Source organism: Neovison vison, chromosome 1 (assembly GCF_020171115.1).
Source record: "Neovison vison isolate M4711 chromosome 1, ASM_NN_V1, whole genome shotgun sequence".
Classification (NCBI taxonomy): domain Eukaryota; kingdom Metazoa; phylum Chordata; class Mammalia; order Carnivora; family Mustelidae; genus Neogale; species Neogale vison.
In genome coordinates, this window is record NC_058091.1 from 9843183 (window position 1) to 9859005 (window position 15823).

General features: G+C 45.4%; 1 protein-coding gene across 2 annotated transcripts in view; it reads right to left on the reverse strand.

Annotated features, from left to right (window-relative positions):
- ZDHHC14 (zinc finger DHHC-type palmitoyltransferase 14) overlaps positions 1-15823 on the reverse strand; it is a 266282-nt gene that overhangs the window by 105597 nt on the left and 144862 nt on the right. For both annotated transcript variants that reach the window (XM_044243227.1, XM_044243236.1), the window contains exon 2: positions 3375-3535. In XM_044243227.1, the coding sequence (XP_044099162.1) occupies positions 3375-3535 (161 nt within the window). The remainder of the gene's footprint in view (positions 1-3374; positions 3536-15823) is intronic.

Consider the following 15823-nt stretch of genomic DNA (forward strand, 5'->3'; position numbering starts at 1 on the left):
TTCCCAGTCTGTGGCTTGTTTTTCTATTTTCTTAATGGTATCTTTTGAAGCACAAAAGGTCTTAATTTGATGAACTTCAATTTATTATCTTTTTCTTTCTACAGATCATGCTTTTGGTATCTATGTAAGAACTCTTTTTTTAAAAAAAAGATTTATTTATTTTAGAAAGAGAGAGAGCATGCATGTGCATGGGGGGGTGCAGGGACAGAGGGACAGGGAGAGAGAGAATCCTCAAGCAAACTCTGTGCTGAGCATGGAGCCCAGGATGGCTCAATTCCAGGACACTGAGATCATGACATGAGCTGAAATCAAGAGTTGGTCCCTTAACTGACTGAACCACCCAGGCACCCCTTTGTAAGAATGCTTTGCCTAACCCAAGGTCATGAGAATTTTCTCTAAGTTCTATTCAGAAGTTTTAGAAATTAAGCTCTTACACTGAGGTCTATGATCCATTTGGAATTAAATTTTGTGTATGGTGTGAGGTAAGGATTCAAATTCATCTTTCTACATATGGACGGCTGATTTCTTTATTTGTTATGGCTTTCTTCAGCTTTTCTATTTCTTTTTGAGTCATTCTTTAGGTAATTGTGGCTTGCTGAGAATTTGTCCATTCATCTAAGTTGTCTAATCTGTGGCGTAAAGTTAAAATCCTTTTAATATGCTAGGGTCAATAGTGATGACTCTGCTTCCCTTCCAGATTTTGGTAATTTGTATCTTCTCTATGTCTTTTTTTGGAAGGAGTGGTGAATAGTATAGTTAAAGATTTAGCAAATTTTGTTAATCTTCTAGAACTAACTCTTGGTCTCACTGATCTTCTCTGTTGTTTTCTGTATTCTATTTCATTGATTTCCACTCTCATATTTTTTTTTCTTTTAAAGATTTTATTTATTTACTTGTCAGAGAGAGAGAGTGAGTGCACAAGCAGGGGTAGCAACAGGCAGGGTGAGAAGCAGGATCCCCCCACCCCCAGCAAAGTGCCGAACTGAGGACTGATAAAGGACTTGATCCCAGGACCCTGGGATCATGACCTGAGCCAAAGGGAGATGCTTAACCAGTGGAGCTACCCAGGCGCCCCTCCACTCTCACCTTCAATATGTCTTACTACAGCTTGCTCTTAGTTTACCCTTTTTCTAGTTTCTTAAGGGGAAACTTCAGTTACTGACTTTTTTTTCCGTATTTCACTCCAAAGCAAATTAGCCCCTCAGGCAGGTAAGTTGCTGGTTTTCAGAGTCTGCCCTGTCCAGCTAGAACTTCCTTACCTTTGGAATTCAGGTGGGCACTAGACCAGCCCCCGGTAAGACTATCACAGACACCCAGTATTCTTATCCAAAGTCCACTAGATTTTCATGAATAACTGTCCCTCAATACAGTTGAATTCTAGACCCATGAAATGGCTGTGATGGTTTTGTCCAGTTTTCTTTTTGTCTCTTGGTGATAGGATATGCAGAGCCACTCAAGTCTGCCATGCTGTCCTGTCTTTAAAGACCTTCCACTCTCCCTCCTTTGAAACAAGATTTGGTTTCATCCTTTACCTCATCTAATACTTTCACAGGTTCTGTGTCTCAGGGGGTATAGGGCAAAGCTGGTGTTAAAAATACTCATGTTGAAAAAACCACTCTTAAGTTATCAACTCAAAGCCAAAGGAAAAAAAAAAGCACTTTAGTAGATCACTCAACTTCCTCAATATCAACAAGGATGAACAGAAACTCTGTGCCTCTTAGAATCTGCATTTATGATAGAGAATTTCAGTAGCACTCTTTGTCATCCCCAGTTCCCAATCTTGCTGATTTCACAGATGCTCCTTGCACTATCTGAGAGGTGGGAAAGAAAACAGGATTGCAGCAGGAAAATGCTTCAAGGCCAGTGTAAAGACCAAGGTACTCAACACACTGCTTGAGTTGAGGGTTTTCAAGCTGTGTGCTAAGGTAATGTGGGTACAGGCTATGCAGTTTCCAGAGGCCCAGTTCTCTTTCTGAAGGAAACTGGACCAGTCTGCTCCCCAAGACATGACACCCTGGAAAGAATAAAGGCTGAGACCCAGGAGATCTGGGTTCAAGCCTCTGGCTCTGCCACTTCCTCCCAGTTAACCTCCATGGGGCTCTCCGTTTCCTTACTTGCAAAATGAATGTCATAATCAAGTCTTCTTCCCAAACTTACTTGGGTATGGTTAATTCAGTGATAACTGTGGATGGCCTTTACAGAGGCTTTACATGCTATAAATGTAAGCCTTTAAATTATGAATTAATATATAATTAATGTCCCAAATCCCAAGATGCACTGGCTAAGAAAGAGACTGTCTCTCCACTGCTGATTCTTCCTTCCTCTGCTTGCCTGCCTCAGGACACAAGAAGGCTGCAGCCAGCAGACCACCACTATGTTCCCCTCATGAACTCCTTTACTGCTCCCCTCCTGCACAGCCGGGACGAAGGATGGAGGCAGATGCCCAGAGGACATAGCCATGCTTTGGTACCTGGAGAGGGCAGTCCACAGCACATGTTGCCTCTCAGAACCCACGCTCCTATCTCTTGACACTGGAAAGCCGGGGCCTTTTGGCTGAGTGAGGCTGGGAAGAGAAGCCCACAGGGTAGGAGGAACAGCAGGAGGGAAGTGTCAGATGGGTTTTCATGCTAAGCTTTACATTCACACAGAGTCACCACAACCCTCTGCCACACTTGTCAAATTATCATAGTGTCACTGCAAAGCTACGCATTCACAAATGCAAACTTTTAAGAGCGAGAAGTTCTCTTTTTAACTAAAAAGGGAACATTAAAAGTTTACCCTGCAGGAGATTAGGATTTGTTTTAATATGTTTAAAATGGGTCCCTGTAAACTTTTTACATTTCAATACAGGGTTCCAATATCTAAGGAAAAATGAAAGCTCTTCATCTCCGCATATACCATGAACATATATCTTTGTTGCCTTAATAAAGAAAGTTCTGGGTCCTAGGCTGGAACAATGAGACAGCAGGGGAAGACATAACCTCCCAGGCTTCTGTTCTGGGAAACCAGGAGCAAGAAGGACGCTCGTAAAGGGAACAGAGAATTGCCCCTCATAATGACGGGTCTTACAGGACAGAGGCTCTTCCTCAGCCGGGCTTGGATTTCAAAGACACATCAGGACCCAGAGCATCGTGAGGGAGGCACCGCTGCTTGGTGGCACCGCCAGCCCCTGGGCTGACCTCCAAACACTTCACATCCCACCTCCTACTCAGCCCGTCCTGCCACCGAGGAAACGAGGACTTCCCGGACACCTCCCTGGTTACGCACCACTGTCCAGCACCCATCCTGCACTGGCACCTGGGCCTGTCCTCCCATACGGCAGCTGAGCCCCAGTGGGAAGGGACCCAAGGCTAAGGGCAGCCCATCAAGGTTACCTATTTGTCGCTCCAGGTCGGCGGCTTCATCGGGCGTGGCTCGCGGAAGGACTCCTGGGTCACTGAAGCTGGTACGAAGCAGGGTCCCCATCACAAAGAAGAAGAGGATGCCACCAACCACGGGGATGGCGGGGGTGATTTTCACTGCTAGGTACGGGCAGCTGCCAACAGGTTGGAAAGGCCATGAGGGGAAGCGGGGAGGGGGAAAAGAAAGGAAATACAATGTCAGTAATCAACAGGGAGAGGTCTGTATCTTCCAAGAAGCCGAAAGGCTTATTAGAGAAGCAAAATTGATTTCCATTAAAAATTCATCTATGTTAAGCATTTCCATTTGGGGAAGTCCACAGTTCTCTCTTGTGGATAATCGAACCCTCCCTTTCCAGCCACAGTAACCCAGGCCCTCTGCTCCCATGGTGCTCCTTGGGAAAGACACGGGCAGGCAAGGGACAGTCACCGTGCTCTGTAATCACCGTAGGACATGCTGGGCTTGGATGCTTTGCGGTCAATACAGCACGTGAATCTGTGTGACCTGCCTGCCCTTCCCCGGAACTGCATCGTAAAAGAAGACACCAGCTTAGAGCCATCTTCAACAGACCCAGCCTCTCCTTCCTGAGTCGAACACCTTCATGGCGTGAAAAAGCTGAGAATGGTAAATTCATCCTTCAAAGGCAAGAAAACATTTTTCAATCTTTTGGAACTAATCTCTCCCAAAGAGGTTAATGAGCAATGGAAATGAACTTGCAAGCAGGCGTCTGAAGAGGCTAAAAGAAATTTAGGCAGCTGGGATATGATACATTCCTGCTTTCCAGAAGGCACATGAGCTACCAACTAAAGAACATGGCCCAACTCAGTTCTACAAAACGTCCTCACTGTCCTTCAGTCCTGGGAGCTGACGTGCAGCGGGGACTGGGATGAGTCGGGCAGACTAACGACTGTGCCAGTGGGCTCTGGGACAGCTTCAAGCACCAGGCCCACTGTCAGGGTCCTTTGATTCCATGGAGGTGGCAAGAAGCAGAGTAAGAATGACCTCGATGCCTGGAGGTGAGTGAGCTGAGTGGGATCTGCCATGACCACGGTCAGTCTGTTGTCACCACGTTCAGTCACATCATGGGCACCAAGGGACACAAGATGGAATCAAAGAACTGTCATATCTGGAATGGGAAGCACCTCCAAGATGGTCCACCCCATTGGCCAATGCTCATGTCCATACTCGAGACGAAACAAAGAGAGGGAGTCGGGTGGAAAGATCTGGTCAAGACAAGGGGCTCCATCCTGGGAATGCTAGCGACCAGCATCCCATTCCTGTGCAGTGTTTGCAGAGCAAATGGTAAGGTCACTGACAGGTTGGTAAGGGGATCTCGGCAAGAGTCCAGGACTCAAGGACCACAGGGCATGATGGCCTCAGGCATGATGGTCAGCCTCAGGCCCATGAGAACATCTGTTCTTCTAGACACCTGGAAAATTGGACAGGTCTCTGTGGGATGGTTACTGCGATCTGAAGACCCAAGTCCTCTCCAGAGTTCCCTGTTCGGAAGGAACCCACAGAATTTCCTACAACTTTAAGAAGGTAGAGGAGTGACCCCCAACAGGACTAGGCCCATGGCCTCCAGGAAAATCACCTGATCTCGAGAGACAAAAATATATGACATTTCTAATACCTCTTTCATCTCTCCCACACCAACTGCTCTGTAGAAACAGAACAAAACCACCATCACCGATATCATGTCACACTTAACTTGCTGGGTTGTCATTGTGACTTCCCTTCATGGGACTCATGGGAAATCATGGAAAACTGTCCATTGTCCTTCCTGCATCACTATGACCCTGTCCAAACTCCCAGACACTTAGAGCCTTTTTGAACATCCTCAGAGTTTCTCGTAGGAAAGCGAATTTAGCAAAAAAAAAAAAAAAAAAAGCCAGCAGACATAAAGAACTTGCTGTGGAAAAAAGGAATACAAGACCGTCTAACCTAAAGACATCCACTTGGTGGAAGTATTCCATTAAATAATGGAAAGGACGTTTTTAATCCAACTGATTTTGCTCTGCATTAAATCACAAAAAAAAAAAAAAAACCAACCCAACATTGCCTTCCTCAAGTGTAGTCTGGCAAATACTGACATAATTAATACCCTTTAATGGGGTTACAGTTTTCCTTAGAAAATGTGAAAAGCTTCAAGTCAAATAAACATTTAAGAGACTGGGGACACCATAATCTGGTAAATGGCACTTACTGTCTAATCCTGGATTGTGAAGGGAACATTTTATTGCAATAAGATTTAAACAATTAGAAGGTTTTAAAAGATGGCCCCACTGAGGGATTCAGTATAAAGTGACAATCAAAATCACATTAACGACTGAATCAAAGTTAGAATCCTAATGTTTGTATGGGGCTGAATCCCAGCTCATGGTGTAGGGTGGTGCGGTGGCCTCTTGGGCACCTCATGTCTACGATGTTAAGTCTGGCACATTTGGACTGTGATGTGAAGCTTCTGTGAAGAACTCGTAATAAAAATCCATTGCTGCAAGTCTGCCGAGTAAATATCTAACTGTCACATCAACCTGGAGCTAAGAGCAAGGAACGTAGACTCCAGAGGGTCCTTAAATGTGTCATAAAAAAGGGTCCTTTGTGTCATAAAAATGATGTTATCTTTGCTACACTTACTATCAAATAAAAAATAACCTCCCCCATTGTATTAAGCCTTGAAAATGCGTTAGGGTACCACAATCAGAAAAAAACACAGTCCATATTGAAGGCATAAAATTGACCTTAGTCCTAACAGATCTCTATTTATAATAGTCCTAAAATATTTCTTTTTTTTTTCAAGTTTTTATTTAAATTCTAGTTAGTTAACATATACGGTAAAATTGGTGTCAGATGTAGAACTTAGTGATTCATCATTTACGTACAACACCCAGTGCTCATCACATCCCGTGCCCTCCTTAATGCCTGTCGCCCATCTAGCCCATCCCCACCTTCTTCCCTCCATCAACCTGCAGTTTTTTTCCCTATCACTAGGAGTCTTTTATGGTTTGCTTCTCTCTCTCTTTTTCTTCCCCTTCCCCTAGGTCCATCTGTTTTGTTTCTTAATCCCACATATTCCCACATATGAGTGAGATCATACGTATTTGTCTTTCTCTGACCAACTCATTTCATTTAGCATAAAACCCTCTAGCTACATCCATATCACTGCAAATGGCAAGATTTTATTCTTTTTGATAGCTGAGTAGTATTACTCTGTGTGTGTGTGTGTGTGTACACATACATCTACTTTATTCATTCATCTGTTGATGGACATTTGGGCTCTTACCATAATTTGGCTACTGTTGGTAACATTGCAATAAATATCAGGGGCATGTCCCCTTTCAATCAGTAGCCCTAAAATATTTTTTGTAGCCTAAAAGAATCTACTCTAGGTGGACTCTGTGTGTGTGTGTTTGTGTGTGTGTATGTATTTCATAAAAATGGTTAGAGAAATTATTGTATAGAAGATGATTTCCCAGAATTCAAATTTCAGGCCAAGGTTTCTCCTCTTTCTCAACATTAATGAGTTTGGATAGGAAAGAGTTGGAAGAGTCATTACGCAGCAGCACCCAGGGCAGAGCTGGACAGGATGTCAGGGCAGATCGGGCAGCAGGACGTGACCTGCCATGGGTGTCACGAGCTGTGATCTATTTAGGTCCCTCTGGCTTCTCCAAGGTTGGAGCTTACTTCAGTCCTGCTGGAAACCCCCTTGCGAAGGTGGTTTAGTTAATCTTAGGTGACAGTGTACTTGTCTTTCCTTTTATTTGCTTGACCTCAAACTTGACGTGCTCCAGGTCTCACAGGGTGCCTCCTTCGAGCAAGATGCCACTGATGAGTAAGCCATGTCCTAAACGGTTTCTTGTTGTCCCAAGTGGACTGGTATCTTTACGGGACACATCTGGCCGCTTCTCCAGGCTGACAGCTCCAGAAGCTTCCCCTTGCCTCCACCTGCCTCTCCTCATCTCCCGCCAAGGATGCCCACTGCCCTCATTGGCTAACAAGGGACATTCAAAGATCAGAGAGATCCTCTGTCTTCTAAGCCTGCTAGGTATGAGCTTAATTTCCTCCTAACAGATGCTGAGGAGATTTCATCCAGGAAGCTTCCCTGGCCAGGAGAAGGGTAGGTTCTCCCCAGTTCGCAGAGTCGAGCGTGAAATATGTTTGCATCCTGTGAACATTAACTAGAACCTCTAACCCCTTCACAGCCTGAAGTCCTGGCAGATAAAACCCCTTATGTTGGTACAACTTTGGACAGACCATCCCCCTGTCCAACCTACCTCTGTGAGACAAAGCACAATGTCCAGTTTCCCTTTGAAATCTTGGACAACACTCTTCATAAGAAGCAGCAGAATTCACACCCCTAAGTGCACGACAAGATCAGGGCACCTTCCCAATGCTGCTTGGAGAGAGTGGAGAACGTATGCAGTCCCTCTGGTAAAGACAAGGCAATCAGCAGACCCTGCCCCCGACAGGGATCGCTAGACCTCCCTCCGGAAGGAGGCAAGGCTAACGGGAAATCCCAGCCAAGACCCCGTGGCCAGCACAGCCTCAGAGCCCAGCCACGGCAAGGAGCAGAGAAAATTCTTAGCCCGAGCTCAGACAACTGGAAAATGTCTCCTTCACATTTCTGAGCAACTGTGGCTGGGATCTCCAACTCTGAGAGCCATCTGTGAGGAGGAAGACTCCTTCCCCTGAGGGCCTGGATCTGATACAAGAAGATGCAGCTGCCAAAGACACAAACCCAAATGGAGGCCTCTCTCTAGCCAAATTGTGACCTACATACTGCCCAGGGCCTGTGGAAAACAGGCTCCAAACGACTTAGTCTTCATAAAGCTCAATGGGAAAGTGTCAGGAGAGGGGGAAAAAAATTGTAAAGAATCTGAAAGCATGTGTTTTCATAACATGAAAGCAATGAGCTAATTTAGCACCAGACCAAAGAAATGCTAACCTGATGAGAAGCCGTCCCAGGGCCTTCCCCCTCAATGGTGCGCGTCAGTGGGGGCCGGTAGGCTCTGGCTTGTGGTGAATGAATACCCACGACAGACTGTTACCTCGTTGAATGCCAGAGGTAAAATTTTTCCAGGTAAAAATTAGAAAATGTAGCATTATCAAAAAGGTAAAAGGGATATTTTTCTCTCCCTCCTTCCTTCTTTTCTTTCCTCCCTTTCTCCTCTTCTTCCTTCGTCCTTTCTTCCTGAGAGAGGGATGCCCGGTGGCTCAGTCGGTTAAATGACCTGAGCCTTCAACTCAGGTCACGATCCTAGGGTCCTGGGATCAAGCCCTGCGCCAGGCTCTCTGCTCGGCGGGGAGCCTGCTTCTCCCACTTCTCCCCATTCGTGCTCTCTGTTACTATCTCTGTTTCTCTCTCTTAAATAAATGAATAATTTAAAAGAGAGAGGGAGAGCAGTCGGGGGAAAGGGAGAGAGAGAATCCCAAATGGAGGAAGAGAGAGAGAGAATCCTAAGCAAACTCCACGCTCAGTGTGGAGCCCGATGCAGGGCTCGATCTCACAACGGTGAGATCACGACTTGGGCTGAAATCAAGAGTCAGATGCTCAACTGACTGAGCCAGCCAGGTGCCCTGAGAAAGAATGTTTTCAATTCTATCAGCCTTCTTCTTAAATCTGTATAAAAAATAATGACTTGTGCTTTGGTGTTTATTGATGGGGTGGGGTAGTTTTCTGGGTGCTCTTGTTACCCGAGCCCATACCTTAATTCCTACAACATTGTTTTATCATCAAACAGATATTGACATCCCAGAATCAGTGCCGTCCTTAATTCAGCATTCCTACTTAGAGGATGGCTCACCGGTTTGAATGTGACATACAACCAATTCCTTGGACAAAACTCCTTGGGCCATGTTAATTTCAGAGATATTTCAGAGAGGAAATCTGGATTTCATTACTGGGTAGCCAGATTTCTCTGTTTCTCCATGGGACATTTTTTGGGCAGTGGCAGGGTGGGCAGGCGGGTGGAGATTAGCTTTACTTAAAAAGAAAAACAAAACAAAATAAAATATTAACAAGATGTGGCAAAGGCATTAAAACCAGGTGGCCTTTGGAACAGAAAGTAAAGAATCTTTTCCTATATCAAAGCAATTTGAGTCATCTTTTAATTTTTCACTTGTAAATGGGTACATACACAGGAAAACAAAAAAAAATTCTGTTTTGTGGCTCATGACCCCGACACAACACAGCCTACATTTGATGTTTGCGTCCTGTCCTGTACGTATGGACAAGTAAACACCAGAATCACTATTCTTTACAGAGAAATGAGGCCCACCGTGAAAGTCCATACAGGAGTGGGGAGACAGCCTTGGCTCTGTGACGCTATACACCAACAAAAGACATTTCTGTGTTTCAGAAATCACAAAGTGAACCTATTATTTTACATTCCAGAACCCTGATTGCAATGCATTTTGGTAATGGATAGCTAGGGCAAATGATCATAAAATGAAATAATCTGAGCCAATGACTCACATGTCTGAAATAATGACAGAGTTGCCTTATGAGAAATGGAGGTCACGAGGGTTGTGATAAAAATGATCTTTTCCTCTTCATATGAGTCACTGTAAAATAAGTGTAGTCTTCATTTATAGGCAGGGACATAAACACCATTAATTGTATGATTTGTTCCTTAATCACGTACTTAGAAGTAAATGGACCACCACAGGGCAAAGATAAGCACATTACCTAGAGACAAATAGAGAAAAAAGTGGATTCAGAAATAACATCCGCTCACAACTCTAGAATGGGGGGAAAGTGATGATTTCATTAACCCTTAAGACTATCATTTTCCTGTAAGAGAACTCCAGGTCTGGAAAGCCCCCTACTTGCTCATTGCACATAAGGGTGAATCTGCCAATATGATCGGGAAGGAGGGTGATTTTTTAAAAAAGAATTTTATTCAGGGACACCTAGGTGACATAGTTGTTAAGCGTCTGCCTTCGGCTCAGGTCATGATCCCAGGGTCCTGGAACTGAGTCCTGCATGGGGCTCCCTGCTTGGTGGGAAGCCTGTTTCTACCTCTCCTATTCGCCCTGCTTGTGTTCCCTCTCTTGCTGTGTATCTCTCTCTGTCAAAAAAGTAAAGAAAATCTTAAAAAAAAAAAAAAAAAGATTTTATTCAGGGGTGCCTGGGTGGCTCAGTGGGTTAAAGCCTCTGCCTTCAGCTCAGGTCATGATCCCAGGGTCCTGGGATCAAGCTCTGCATCAGGCTCTCTGCTCAGCAGGGAGCCTGCTTCCCCTCCTCTCTCTCTGCCTGCCTCTCTGGCTACTTGTGATCTCTGTCTGTCAAATAAATAAATAAAATCTAAAAAAACGAAACAAAACAAAACCCCCAAAAAACCTCAAAGCATATTTTAAAAAAAAAGATTTTATTCAATTATTTGACAGCAAGAGAGAGAGAGAGAGTGCAAATGCATAAGCAGGGGGAGAGGCAGAGGGAGAAGTAGATTTCCCCTTGAGCAGGGATCCCGATGTGGGGCTCGATGCCAGGACCCTGGGATCATGACCTGAGCCAAAGGCAGATGCTTAACCGACTGAGCCATCCAAGCATCCCTAGAAGGAGGGAATTTAAATAAATGAATCCAGGGACAAAGGGGGTGCACATAACAAGAGAAAACTGGAAGGAAAAGCTCAAAGCCAGAGAGAAAGGCTGGGAGAGAGGAGAAATACACACACACATTTATCAACTGTCAATGTGGCTCAGAGAGTCATCAGAGTCCCCGCAGGCTCATTCTGACATCTGTCTACTTTCTGATCTGAGAACTGAAGCTTTCAGGCTTTCTGAGGGGTAGGAGGCAGGTGAAACCCAGAGACCAAGGAGAGGACAGTCCCTGAGGAACCCGGCTGCCTTCTCCCTGCAGGCCTCCCAGCCGGGTGTGTCTCTGCCTAGAGGTCCCCAGATAGCACCGTCTTCCCTAAAGCCTCTACAGCTCCTTGGTGACAAAATCTGTTTTATGATTCTAAAAGGGCCTCCCCAGGTACCATAAGATGTCAAATTATAGACCCAGAACCTGGGAATCTGTAGTTTAAGATGGAGGTTTCAATGCACAGGGTATAAGCAGCCCATCACCTGCGCCTCTGTTGAGAAGGTGCAAAAGCTTGTTGGGAGAATGGTGGCATTTCAAAGTTTCTGCCGAGTGATTTTGAATTTGATTAAAATTCCAGGAAGTCAAAGGCTTCGGGCTAGTGTGTGAACCACAGGGAGGAAAGCCAGGATTTCTCTGCCCTAAAGACCGGCTCTTTCATGACCCACGTGATTACTTAGGCAAGGCGACCATACATCCCAGTTTTCCGTTAGAGTCCTAACTCATGACCTGTCATTTTCGGGCAGAGTATGGTCACTAAAGTACCAGGCCACGGTAACGCCATCACCGAGCTCCCCTTGTGTCCTAGGCCAGAAGAAATGACAAGACCAGAGAGGTCCCTGCAGGAAGCTGTCTGCCCCGGGGACATGCTGAGAGCCACAGTGGGATGTGGGGACTTAGACCAGGTGGCTGGAGGACAGTTAGCCTCCGCCCTGGCCCTACCCAGAATGCCAGTGTGGCTGCTCAGATCCTAGGAGTTTCTAAAGTTTCTAAACATGGCTTATTTTTGCAGTGGAAAATAGATGATTAAAAATAAATGCATAAATTCTCCTTGAACTGAAAAAAGGGGGGGATTGTCAAATATTAAAATCTTTCTCTGCTGTCATTAAAGAAAAAAAACTCCAACTATCTATAAAGAAGATGCTTGACAATAATGCATATTCGAGGTTAGAGCAAAACCTCAAATGGCTAAAGCCCCTGATTTCTGCAGGTACATCTAATGAGGTCAGTGTAGTACGAGGTACGGGGTAGCATCTATTTAAAGATACAAGAGCCTCACATCACTGCTCTGTACAGATTGTCACAGGCATGCGACAGAAGAAAGTTCTCCTTTTCTTGCCCTCATGGGTTTCCACCTTAAACTGAACATTTATATATCAACAGCAGAGACAACTATGCCCTGGTCTTCCTATGTCACAGTGAGAAACAAAACCAAACCCAAGAGACAGCTGAGAAGGAGGCTGGAGGTGTAGACCCACGTGCGCCAGGACATGGGCACCATCATGGCCCGGCGAGCCCTCTGGGGATCTGGGGTCCCGGACTCATTGTCTTGTACCTCTTCCTATTCTTGGGTGGGGGTTGGGTCCGAGGATGGCAGGATGGGGAAAGAGGCCTTCTGGAATGAGAAGGGATGAAAAGCTATGTAAATTAAACTTCTCATACACTGGCCATGTTCTTGGGAGTTGAACCCAAATGGCGGACGGCTCTGTTAGAAGCATCATGGCTGAACGGACTGTCCAACACAGAGACATTTTCAACTGAACACAAATTAGTGTAACCATTATATGTTCAGGAGAACCTTTTCTGGGATGAAAATTCTCTGCCTTGTTTTAGACTGCACGGTGGACGTCAATGGGCCTTGTCTTCTTTCCCAAGACACTGGGGAGCGTCGGGTTCTCTGCTGGAAAGTAACCCTACGATGCCCACTGGTACCACTCAGCATATAATTGTTGTTTATGTGGTCTGTTCTCTCCTCCCTCCTGCTAGCCCTTGTCCGCAGCAACCCCATCCAGGGGTATGTGAAATCAGGAAGCACAGCACTGAGGCCTCTGCCACAGTGTGGCCCCAATCTCCATTACACTGGGGGATGGCATCTCCTTCCAGACTCTAGAAGCCACTGCTATAGGAAAGTGGACTTGAGTGTTATGAAGACCACCTCAGAACCATAACCATTCGACCTTTGTGTGAGTTTCAGGAAGTTTCTACAGATGGAGAGCAAGCCCTGTGGATACTGTGGGGACATTCTACGTCACCTTCTTTCATCCAATCGCTCCTCACACTTGCAGTGAGCCCATACTACATGCCAACACATGAGGCCAAATGCCAGGGATACAAGAAAATCAAGACCAGATCCTTGCTCTCAAGGGGCTCACCTCTTGGTAGAAGAGACAGACCCCCAAATCAGGTAACTACACACACAACAGCAAGTCTGGTGACAGCGGTACAGAGTACGTGGGGGGAACACTGAAAGGGACCAGCTGGCCTGGGTCTGGATAGGACCAGCGAAGGCTTTCTGGAGTGGGTATTGACAGCTAAGCAAAGGTTAGAATAGCACCTACAAGAACTTGGAGCCACAGAACCCCCCACTGTATTCACTGTATCCTGGCCTTCTGTGGTCGACCACCAAGCAAGAAGGTGGGGCCTTCTCAGACCTACCTGGACTGGACTCCCCTGCAGGGACAAGTCCAGCAGGAAGGGGCCTTTGCAGGCTATTGGGTCACTCCTCTATCCCCAGTACCCCAGAAGCTTCCCGCCACAGGGCAGGCACTCTGCAAATATTTGCCAAATTGAGTTTAATAGAATCATCAGAGCAAACCCGCAAGCTCAAGGTCCACACTGTGGCTGGAGCTGCAAAGCAAGGTGTCGCAAAGAGTTCAATGTTCATGGAGTCATGGAGTTCAATGTTAAGGAAACCATGCGTGAAGATGAGCAGACCTCCATCTCAATATATTCCCTACTTCTGCTGACAGCTCTCTCCTATCCTGCTAACGCTCCGCTCACCCAGACGTCACAGTTAATTTTCTCCTATTCCTGAGGGGAGAAGGAGGGCCACATGCTTCCTTTTGCAGAAGAATTACCAAGCAAATTTCCTTTATAGTATTTCTCTAAGATCAAGGAGAGAAGATTTCGTTTTTAACATACCCATCCTTATAAACGTCTCAGAAGTAAGACAATGGAGGATAAATACAGTTGAGAAATGGCCAATCATTGGGACCTAGAATGCACGTGACTTTGGATGCCAAAGCAACTTCACTCATGCACTTATAGAATGATGTTCTTGTCCATAGCAGACACCATTGTTTGAAAAAGAGTATGTGACACTTACTCAGAATGGAAATACGGTGTTTTTGAGGGGAGAAGAAAAAGTCTACACATGTATTTAAGGAAAAAAGTTCTATTTCCTCAAAAGAGAGAAATAACAACAAAGCAAGGTAACCAACTTAACAAGCCCGTGAACATTTTGACACCAAATGAAAGTCCATTGGGTAAGAACAATTTCAGGAGGACATATTTGGTAGAAATAAAAACAAAATGAAATTTAAAATGGGCAAAATGCAATTTACCAAGAGTTTTTGGATATGGGGTGCTGTTGGGGGCTTCAGGTTAATTTTTCCCTTGTCTAAAGGGACAGCACTTAGTGTTCATGAACAGACGATTTCTTTTGCTACCCCCTAAACACTGCCCATGCTACTGGTTATTCTACTGTATAAAGTGCTTTGCCACTAAAAAAAATGGTGAAGGCTTCTCTCTTCCCTGATGGTGGGGAAGACTCCTACCATGTAATTATCCAGCCCATTAAAAGGCGAGGTCAGATCAGACAGATACAGAGGGGAAGTCCGCCCTTGCAAGGCACACAGATGTGGTCACAGGGTTTTTAAAGAACAGTCAGCTAGACAGGGAGACTGCAGGGAGAGGATGGAAGTTTCCAGTTTTTGATCGAGAACCTACATTTCAAACAGTCTCACGTATCGTATTTCATGAACTCCCTATGAAAAGTCTATGAGCTTGGCATTTTACAGATGAGGAAACTAAGTCATGAGAGGTTCACAGAATTGACTGAAGACATCCAGCCCGTACATTTCAGAACAAGAATTCATATCAGACGTGGCCGTCTTCAAAGCCCACATGCCCAGGGCACATTCTCTCAATTACACCACCATGAGGTCTGCATTTTTTTTTTTAATCGAAGAATAGCTGACATACAATATTGTATTGGTTTCTGGTGTAAAACAGTGTGATTTGATATTTATCTATATTTCAAAATGATCACTACAATAAGACTAGTTACCTTCAGTCACCAAAGTTGTTGCAATATTATTGACTATGTTCCCTATGCTGCACATCACTTCGCCTTGTCTTCTTTCTTTTATAACTGGAAGATGGTACCTCGTAATCCCCTTCATCTATTTCACCCAACCCCTCACCCCAACCCTACTGCCCCCCTGCCCTGGCTACTTCTAGTCCTGATCTGCACCCTCTACGCCTTCTTAGTAAGATACAGTAACTGTTGTACTTGTTTTTACCTTCTTATCATGATCTCAATTACCTTGATCATGTGCAATTAAGAATGCCTAGAAAACCTGAAACTTGATTCCGCCGGTAGGTGCCTTGCCCCATTTGGAGGGAGGAGAGGCCCAGGTCATGAGAGACAGCACCTCCCAATGATGGATCACCAGCAGATGGATAGGAAAGGAAACAATTCACAGACCTGCCAAAAAGGCAGCTGAGCCCAGGATCCTGTGCTGTGAGCACCAGCTGGAGGCCCGAACCGTGGGGTGAAGAGGGCCGCTGTGAGGGGGCGGAGAGCCAGAGCCATTAACGTGTGGGACACGGGAAAG